This window comes from Megalopta genalis, chromosome 3, assembly GCF_051020955.1.
Source record: "Megalopta genalis isolate 19385.01 chromosome 3, iyMegGena1_principal, whole genome shotgun sequence".
NCBI lineage: Eukaryota > Metazoa > Arthropoda > Insecta > Hymenoptera > Halictidae > Megalopta > Megalopta genalis.
This window is the reverse complement of record NC_135015.1, coordinates 31,626,106-31,636,700: the sequence shown is the minus strand read 5'-3', so window position 1 is coordinate 31,636,700 and position 10,595 is coordinate 31,626,106. Positions and strand designations below refer to the sequence as shown.

The window sequence follows — 10,595 nt, the reverse complement described above, 5'->3', positions numbered from 1 at the left end:
ATTATGAGACTTTAAAAATAGTCTTTGTGCGAGAGCCATCCGCATTTATAAACTCCGGATTCTGCGGGCCGGTTTGCAAAATGGCGAGCATTCAGAAGGCGCCGCTGCTCGAGAGGATGCACTTTCGGTTCGGGCTTTTGACGCCTGTTAAACTTAGATCGTGACTTTCGTGCTCGTGTCGCGTTCACGTGAACGAAGAACGGAAAGAAACGTTCGAGGAATCGTCGGCTGAAGTCCGTTGTCCGGATGATATCCGAAACGTATCTGCCGGTGAGAAAACGTGAGGAAAAAAGGGTAAACGAGCGACGAAGAGACAGCGGACTCCGAACGCGAGCCTGGGTGGTTACGAGAACCCTGCGTTTATTTCTTTTTGCGTGACGCCAACGATTTTGCTGAAAATCCCGATGCAACTCGACGAAAAGCGAAAAGAAAAATATGAAACAAGATGACGCGGCGCAGTGAACGATGCTAAAACATTTACAACTCGGCGCCCGGATCGGGGTTCGACTTTTCGTTAATTTTGTATCGCGGCGCGAGCAGCCCTTTTCGCTCCGTAGAATTCCGTCGCGATTCTCGGGGCACTCGATTTTCTGCGCGCGGGTCGCGAAGCCGCGGAAATACTGAATTAGAGATGGGAGCCTGCTCCCCGATCGTTAAAATTCTAATGAATTTTTCGAGTATCTCTTGCAACTTTTTTTTTCTCCGGCGACGGAAAGGTCAAATAATTCTACCGCGCGCCGGTTTCGTTTTTCCGCGAAGTTTCAAGAGCGCGCGCGCGCCGCGCAAAAGTATTGGCGTCGGAAGTTTAAAAGCTGGGTAGAACGCTTCTGAATGGTTCTTCGAGATGAATAGTTCTGAAAATAACCCTCGGCTCGTAGAATCGGGGTGAAATGGTTTGGACAGCGCTCTCGAAAACGCCGAGCCTGATCACTGGCTGGAAACTATTTTGTCGAGAGTCTTTTACTCTGCATCGTCGAAAACTGTACGGAACAGCCCTCACAGAGTGTTTCGAACGAATTCCATGCGTATCAAGCCACTCGTTAAAATATATAACCGTTATTGTTCTTGCATAGATGCTGTAGAAGAATTCGCTCGAGACGAGAACGAAATGTAAGAGAATCGCTGTCTGAAAAATTTGACGTTGCCCTAAATCAGTTCGAACAAATTGCCTGGTTAAAGAAACAAGATGGATGATGATGGTTTCGGAAAAATAAATTGGAAGGACAGGATCGTAGTGCTGCAGTTGTCGATTATAGAGTGACGTATCTGCTCACCTAAAGATTGTCCATCATTTCGGAAAGGGTCAGCCTGGAGGTGGACATTGCGACGCCACTGTCGCTGCTGCTTTGCACGCTGCTGTGATCATCGGTGTCCGACTGGTTGCTCGTATAACCGATCACGTCTACTTCATCTGCAACAGGAAAATTAGGCGATCGTCAAATTAAGCGCAACACACAAATATCCACGACAGTCTATCATGTAGTAACAAGATATATAGAATATAGAAATATAGATATATAGAATATATTTGTAATAAATAAGTCCGTTGATCGAGAAAATTTATTCGCAACATCCTTCCATTATTGAATTTACCGGAGACAGAGACGACTCGAAGAAAACTTGCCCCAACACCTTAAAAGCTGTCCATAAAAAGTATAGGAGCCGAAACTGCCGAGTCAGTTATCAACAGAGAAATTCTCCGCGAATGCGGGCCGCCGTTTCGGAACTGGCGACGGCAGCTTTAGCGTCCCGTAACCCGAAGCTCGGTGTCCCTTCCGATACACTAAAGCTCTCGATATCACTCCGCAGTTCCTTTCTGGAATATCTCGTAAAAACATCTCCTAAAAGCGGCGTATCGAGCGGAAACGGAAAAAATCGCAGATCCGGGCTCGGTTGGCTGCGCGAGAAGCCGTCGACAAAAAAAAATACCGGGGAAAGAGAAAAGAAAAGGAAAGGAGAAACGAGCGGCCCTTTATCGCGCATCTCCTTGACCCGCAGCGACTCCGGCACCTTGGTCCGCAGGAGAAAGGAGCTCGTCCGGGGATTTTATGAATCGTAACTCCCGAGGAACGAGAGGAGCGGTGTCAAAGTCTCGTTAAACTAGTTTCGCGGCGATCGAGCGCGACCTTCGACCTTTCGCGCCGGATGTGTCGCCGGCAGCTGCCCGAGGCGTATATCAAATTGTTTGCTGTTCTCGAATTCCACGGTTCTGCGTGTGCAGGCGTTCTCGCGGCGATGGTTTTTTTGTCACGGGAAATGCGCGCGGCCTCGGCCGCCACCCCGGCGTCCCCGCGTCCCCTTTCACGGCCGCGCGGCGAACCCTCTTGACTCTTGGCACACACGAAAACCGCGCCGGGAATATCGAGGATCCCGGCACCAGAGAGAATATCGGCCCTTCGACAACACCCGCCGCAGTAAAACATTCGCGACTTTCGCCGCCGTGAAATATAACCCGGCCCCGACCGCCCACGCCTATGCGCCCGCCAGGTGCGACCACGGCGAAACCGACGCCCGACGCCGTTCACTGCGCCGACACTTTTTCTATCGAGCCGGATCGGACATTGAATTCCGCGTCGATACTTCGACTGGATTTTCAAGCGTACCGACGCCCAGGAGATGAAAACAAAAAAAGACAGCTCGCCCATGGTTTTGCTACTCGAAAATGGCTCCTCCGCTGATCGACAACCGTGCATAGTGGTAGAATCCAGAGAAGCAGAAGTGGAGGAAGGACTGCGAACACCGTCGGCGGGTGTAGTTGTTCTCTTTCAGTATCGTTTCGTGCAAGTCTGAACTTAATCGTTCGTTGAAAATTAAATATTCGCGCTTCTTTAAAAATCTCTGGCTCCGTGAAGAATTTCTGTCTAACGGAACGAGACAATTTTCGTTTCCCGCGTGTCCCAATTTACTTTCATTCCTAGATTTCCATAACAACAGAATAAAATTCTGTTTCAATTAAGAAAGAAAAAAGGAATAACATTCATATTCAGCAGATCGCATATGAAATCGGACGAGATCCGACGGGATTAAAAACCGAAGCGCTCCGTCGTCGAATCCCCGAAGACAGCGAACGTTATCGCCGCCAATGGCGTCGACTTGTCAACGAGACCCGAGATTCCGGCGATAATCCGCGCGCGTATGTTCGCGCGCCAGGGCCGACAATACGATAAACAACCGCGGCGGGAGGGGTTTGCCGGGGCTCGGACACGATCGAATAATTCGTGTCATACGGTAATACTGTTCGCGGGGCTTCTCGCGAGATAATTTAAAAAACGCAGGTGCGCGGGATGCGCGCTAGTAAATTGTAGATGCGATCGGACAGCTGCGGCTCATAAATATAAGCGGTAACAATCCCCGATTCGAAAGCGTCCGCGCGCGAATTCCGCGCCGAATCGATATATCGAGCCGCGTTCCGCGACCGGCCCCGCGCGCACGTGCCCTCCCCCACGGCCGTCCAATAATACGAAGCGTTGTCCAATTTTCGTATTTTACCGGATCCATGGAAGCGGTCGTCGAATATTGTTCGCATTTTTTCGCCCCCGCGTACACGCGCGGCGGGGCGCGCCCTCCTCCCGTTCGCCGATTTCGCGACCTCGTAGCTTTAACGTCCCCGCACCCCCGCGTTCAGCCCCCTCGTCCGTCCCGCCGGCCCCTCGTCCCTGCCGTTCGCCGGCGTTCCGCTCTATAATTGACAAAAAATACGATCTTCCCGGGAACCGTTCCGATAATTTTCTTCGGTTCCGAGGCGGCTGCTCGCGACTCGCTGCACCGGACACACTTAGCGCCGGAGTTTAATTAAAGTAACACGGGAGCCGGAGCCGGAGCCGTGTCGAGCCGAGCCGAGCCGCTACCAATAACGAGCGTGTGCCGGCTTGTTTTTGCACGGAAGCTGCGGAAATGAACAGGTTCGCGGCTCTGCTATATTTAGACGGCCGCTCCACGGGATTTCGGAAGCTAGGAGAGAGCTGCTCTGCTGTGTTACACGGTTAAACACCGTGGCGCCTGGTTGCTATTACGCTTCGATTACCCAGAGATAGAGCACACTTTTTCGAGCCAACCGCTGTGCTGCACTCGCGGTCTATTTCTCGCGGGCTTCTTGCCCCTGCTCGGATTTAGGCGCCGCTTCTCCAGTCTCTCGATCGCATTTTCGTTTCCCTTTTTCGCCCCGGCCCTCGAAATAAAAAGACTTTCTTAAAATTATCGAGTCCTCGGCGTTATTTGGGATGGACGGAGTCGGAGCGATTCGAAGGGAAAGCTTGCCCCGAGGGTCGTGCCTGCGGGCGCGATCGATATCTCGCGATCCACCTGATAAGTTCGGTCGAAACTTTCTGTGCACCCGCGGCACACCTGTCGCTGCACAACCGGTGCATCGATCGCGACGAGAATGATTTCATGATCGCAATTTTCTGGCGAAAGTTACGATGATCGTGAGATCATCGTTTCTTTTTCAGGGGACTTTGTTGCACAAGAAGCACGAATTAATGGGACAATTTAACCAGCCGGTATTTTTACTCGAGCGCTTCACCCTTTGCCGTACTCCGACTCGTTATGAAAATTTCTAGTAATAACTTGTCGAGCGTAGATGCACGCGATAAGCATCAATTTTCTTCCCTTCTGAGAAATTATTGCAATCGAAAAATTCCTAATCGCGGTAACTGCGAAGAAAATGGCGCGCCAAGGTTATATTATTATATTCCCAAGGGGTTAATTAGCGAGTGACAAGAGAACAGAATTGTGTTCCGACTCGAGGGAACGAAACAGATTATTGTTGGAAATTTCCATCGCAAATCGAACTCGCCGAAGTTCGTCCGCGATTTTTTATTTAATTACGACAGCTTGAAATCGAAGTCTCTTAATTTTCCGAGAGAACGTTCTAAAATTTCTTAAGCGACGCGAGGTACTATTTCGTGTGGAGGATTTATTCATTAAGCGCCGAAATTACGCACTGAGAACAGGAAGTTCGAGGGAGTGTGGCGGAAGGGGTGGATAATTGCGCCCGCGGCGGCACTCGATATCCGCCCAGGGCATGGAAATAGTCGATATTGAGCTCGGTGATCAGTGTCAGGATGAAAACGGCCCTTAAGGCGGTCTACGTCACCGTGAACACCGTCGGGTCCGTTCGGTGTTCGTAAAATATAACCGGCGCCGACACCCACGCCCAGCCCCCTGTCTGCGAACGCGCGCGCGCGCTCGCGTGTGTGCACGTGTGTACGCCGCAAGGGCGCAAAAAAATGGAGAGAAAGGGAGAAAAAGGGCCAAGAATGGTAGAAGCACACTCGTCGGCGGAGAGAAAGGGACGTGAACGTAGAAGTGGAACCGTTCTAAAGGAGAAATTAAACAGAACGGAAACAGCGGGGACAATCCGAGCGGCGAAACGGTAGAAGAAAGCGTTTTCCAGAAAAATTGCTCGAATGTTGAACGTAGAACTCGAGCCTGGAACCGTGATTGCTCGCTAAGAGGTTTAAACCGGTTCGAACGTTTTTGTCGGAGCCGTATTTGAACTGAAATTTCAATGATGTGGTGAACGACGTGCTTCGATGTAGAAGTATCTATAGTTAATATTTTAATATTATGTTACATTATACATTTTAATATTTTAATATTATATTATATTAAATATTTTAATATATTATAATATCTGTAGTTAATATTTTCTTCCCCTTTAAAATAGAGCTGCACGCGAACAATTTTTCAGAAGCCACAAACGCCGTATACCATACAAACGTAATACGATGCAAATAAATCGTATTTCGTGCCTCGTCGGCACTTTGTTCGCAATTCGAAAAATTCGCGAAACCTTTTCGCCTTACACAAGATTAAATAAATTATGATAAAAATAATCGAATCCTTAGAAATTGAATTACCGGCTTGAGGGGGTTAATACGACGAAATAAACGCTTCGATTTTATGAAATTTTTCAGGCTGCCGGCGAGGGAGTAGTCGAAGCCGATAAACCGTAAGGCAGAAATCACGCGAACCATCGACGCGGATAATCCACCGACGATGCAACCTCTCCCCGAACGGAGCTGCAGAAACGTGAGTTAACCGAAGTACAGAATAAACATATGAATCATCTCGGTGCGTACGATCGAAAAAAGAAATTGCCCGGCGAAAGGGTGCAAAAGGGGCTGAAAAATGCGATCGGATTCCGCAAGGTCAACTTCGGCAGGGAAAGGGGTTCGAGGGTAGCAGCGCGGGGTATGCAAAGGAGCCAGGCCGGAGGAGAGCCGGTGGTAAAAAGAAGTCCGAAGGGTGGGGTAGAAAAATCGCGGAGGTCGACGACGACGACGAAAAACGTCGACGGTGGGTGCGCCGCCTATGCGCGGCCACCCGTACGTACACATCCATTGTCGCATCCGGCCGTCGTCCCGGCCCGGCCCGGCCCGTATAAATTATCAGAAAGATTTTATCACCGCGGAGGCTTTACGGCGGCGGCGGTCGCGACGGCCGCGGCTTCGAGCGGAATAAGAGTATATTTCGCTGGCTGTTTCGCCTCCTTAGCGTAACGTATAGCCGCGGGCAGAATGCGCGCCACCAATAAGAAGTGTTTCGCCGACGGAACAAGCTTTGCCCCCCGTCCTCGCGTGGAAGTATCCCGGCGCGAGCCCGGCCCCGCAGCCCTCCGCAACCCACCCCGGAAGCAGCCGGGTCCCGCGGGAGCGACACTCGCGACACACGGAACCACCACCAATCATCTTTCGTGCCGTAGTTTGTCGGTTTCCTAAGGGCAATGGGAAAATTTGTCGCCGGTCTTAGGATATACGAGCTTGTCACGGAAATAAGCGGTTGAATCTTGGGAATTTGTCCCGCCCTGGCCTTCGAGGCCAAGGAAGCCGGGCCAACGCGTCGCGAAACGTTGCCCCCTTCCTGTAAATCATCGTTACGTTTCGACGAGCAGAGCTTGTCGCCCGGTTCTGCCGAGGAAGAGAAGCCGATAGAGAGAACACGAGGCGCGCGCTCGCCCGGAAACGTTTTCTCGTCAATTCGGGGGTGGCGAGCTGCTGGATCAGCTTATGGGGTGTTACCGGTCTAATAGGGAGTATCGGCGACGTTTCTCTGCTTTCTAGGTTGAGCTCAGCTTCTGCTTTTTTGTTACTCTCTCCGATGGTTCGACAATTTTTCTATTAGTTCGTTACGACCAGGCAGCCGATCTTTGTGCAAAATAAGAACGTCGTAAATATCATTCGAAAGGAGGAGAAATCGCGATGAATTTCTTCTCCTCGCGGTTTCAACGAGTCTTTTCTTTTCTTTCTCTTATTTTTTCCAATTTCAGTGACCAAAATCCGCTGTCCAATTGTCACGGATTTCGTTTCCAGCGTCGAACGAAGAGGTTCCAGCTCGTTCCGGACGATTTTTTCGCGTGCGATTGCCCGATTAAACGGGATAACGAGTTGTCAGTTAATTTCTTCGTCGAATAAACTTTCGTACAAGCATAAGTAAGTTTTAATTGGCACAGCGCGCGCACGCACGGTTTAATAATGACTGAACCTAGAAGCTGCGCGAACTTTCTTGGTTATCTAATACTTATGCAGCGTAGGGGTGGAAGCGAGCCTCGAGATCGGCCCGGTGAACCTGTTCGGTCGTACCAGTTCGAAATTAAGAGACCGCGGACAATTTTTCATATTATACGCTCGCGGATAATGAAATCACAGCATCGCTACATGCTGCGCATTCATGATATGCAACCCTCGGATTCGGTGTCTTGAAAATTGTTTAAGTTGCGAGTTCAGTTTGATACTTCGGGGACGACACGTCCACCGCAAAGGTAACTTCGGAACTAACGGAACGTCGTTGCCCATGTATAAAACATTTCTATCCCGAAGCGAGTGCCGAAATTATGGCAGCCCGTAGCCAACGGATTCCAGCCAATTAGTATTGTAATTGGTTACGGCCGAGAACGGCGGCGCGACTGGTCGCGCAAAAATTACATCGAATTAAGTCTTTTCAACGAAAATTCTCAACTCTCCCCGCGCTTCTTTATTCTCTTGATAATGCGGTTCTCTTGCTACCTTTTATCCCCTCGATAATGTACTTCTTTCGCTATCTTCTCTTCCCCCCCACCCACCGCCGCTCGTAACGCACTACTTTCATAATTTTCACGAAGAATTATCTCCCCGATGCATTCTGCAGTTTTCGACGAGAACTTTGGAACCTCGTCCCAAGTTTCTTCCCGTAGAATCTGCTTTAATTAATCGATTGGTTCTTGCTCATCGGATCTTGAAAAGGAGATTTTGAGAAACAGATACAGTAATTTCGCCCAGAAATGTTCGGAGACCAGAATTGAAACCGGCGGATCTGAGAATACCAAGCCGCCATTCTTCGGGCTTCGCGGTTCGTTTTTAAAGAAACTCGGGGCAGTCGACAAAAAGAAGGGCAGCGGTCCAACGATGACTTAACTTTATTTCTTATTTATTGCCACGATTCGAAGACCCTTAGCACCGACGTAGCAATAAATTGCACAGGCGCAGGACTAGCACAGGGAAATTCACAGCAACCCGAAATTTGCCCTTTCCCGGAGTAATTACAGTACATTTCGTGCCGGTGTTTTAAAGACATCGACCGGCTACTCGGATCTTGACGATTACCTTTAATCTCGGCGCACTGTTCAACAAGTTGCCGCACTCAGACTTTGATCATCCACATTTTAATCATTGTAACTGCGACGATAATGGCCGGCGCTGCGTAAGAATAACCGGAAAACGAGATCGCGGATTAAATGAAACGGTCTTGGTAGGCTTCCAGGAAGCGAGTCTCGGGAGAACTAGCAGCGGACCGGCGAGTATAAAGCATCGCCGGTGGTTTTGGCGCGCACTGTACCCTTGTCGAGCGTTTCTTACGTTTCGGAAGGGTCGTTTAGGGTGGTAGTAACCGGGCCGCGTCGCGTCGCCGCGGCGGAGAGGCAAAAAGGAGCTGAGTTACCGAGTAATACGCCTTTTACCGGGTTCGCGGATCGTGGATCCCGGATCGCAGGCTCGCACAGCTCGAGCGCAGAGCGGAGCCGAGAGAGCAGCCGCGGCCGCTCGCAAAAAGCGGCGTCGCGCGACGAGGAAAGCCGCAGCTCGCGTACCGGCAATCGTATTATCGCGGTCGTGTAAATCAGGAATTTATAAGTGGCAGCGTAACACACAGCGGCTGTAAAAAGGCGGGGGTCGCTCCTCCGTTCCGCCTCGAATCCGCTCGACTAGCGAATTTTGCCGATGCGGTCGACGGGCGTGCGACGCTCCGGAGGGGAAAACGTGCGCGTTTCGGTCGCGATGCCGGGGATACGCGGCTGAATTAATCGAACGAAGACACACCCGGTTGCAGGATTGTAAATATGACGCCGGGTTTAATCTTGCCGCCGCGGCGCGACGCGCCTTTCCACGGGAATCGTTTTCGTTCTCTCCTCTCGGCGAAGGAAACGGATCCAGCGCGCATGTGGGACACGCGGGAATTTATCGATGCGAGCTTCGCCGCGCGAATAGCTGAAAGAAAAAGGAAAAGCTGCATTTGCGCCGGGCAATTTTTTCGCTCGGAAATCAGCGGCACCGCGTTTCCATCTTATCCGGGCCGGTTATAAATCCGCTTCGTTTCGGGCCGCCGGTCCGCGGACCGAAATATTACGTTTTAATAATAAACGACGAGCGAAATTGCCCGCTGTTTATCTGATCCGGCCGCTTCCAGAAACGTGTTGTCACTCGTTTAAAATACAAGATTGCTTTATCGCACGGCTCCCCTTTTATCGCCGGCTGACGAATAGCCGGTAGTTTCCCGATCCGCGGTCCGATTAAAGCCTACATGATATTCAAGAAAGCTACAAGCACCGCCGCCGCTGCTGCCCCGGCCGCCGCGCGATGTTTCGTGTCGTGACTTACCGCTCCGAACCGCCGCGCCGCGAGAAAGCACACGCGACTTATTCTCCGCCTCGAGATGCCACCGGGATAACAACTTCGGCCGCGATGTAATAACATTTGTGTTTTATTCGATGACGGAGCATTTAATTTGTCGCGCGGGCTTGTCGCGCGGCGCGGACTTTCGTTTCTTTAAATTAGCCCGCGGATATCGCCGGGCCGCGGCCGCGAGCTTGATCGCTCTTTAAATAGAACCTATTCCCGCTCGGACGGTTGTTAACGAAAACGGTGCTCCATTAACACCGGGTTTACCGGAACCCGTCAGATTGACGGGTCCAACCATTTGCGAATTTACGATCATTCCGATCGCAAAGATACATTCACGAGATATTTGTTCAATATATGTAACACTGTTAACGTAACACCCCGTCGACTTACCGGCGAGATTAAGAACACGAATAAATTACGAAGGCGATTTTTATTTTGCGTTAAAATTCACGGTCTGGTAGCCAATGTAATATATTCAATTTTCATTCGTTTAAACAGTATCGTTAAAAGATACGTTAAAAATTCGATGTTCTCTTCTTTCGTTTCTTTTAGTTTCTGCCGTTTAAACAAGAATTTGGTGCAACGAACGATGTTCTTCTTGTCTCTCAGGTGCACGAAATGACTTGACCTTGTCGAAAGTATTTGACCTTAGTAGAAGATCGCATAAAATTGGACAATATTTAAGGCGTACCGTTGGTCATCTGACTCGAACTTTTGAGA

General features: G+C 50.2%; 1 protein-coding gene across 5 annotated transcripts in view; it reads right to left on the bottom strand.

Annotated features, from left to right (window-relative positions):
* Mxd (MAX dimerization protein) overlaps positions 1 to 10,595 on the bottom strand; it is a 330,355-nt gene that overhangs the window by 10,026 nt on the left and 309,734 nt on the right. For all 5 annotated transcript variants that reach the window (XM_076520598.1, XM_076520600.1, XM_076520599.1 and 2 more), the window contains exon 7: positions 1,275 to 1,411. In XM_076520598.1, coding sequence (XP_076376713.1) covers positions 1,275 to 1,411 — 137 coding nt within the window. The remainder of the gene's footprint in view (positions 1 to 1,274; positions 1,412 to 10,595) is intronic.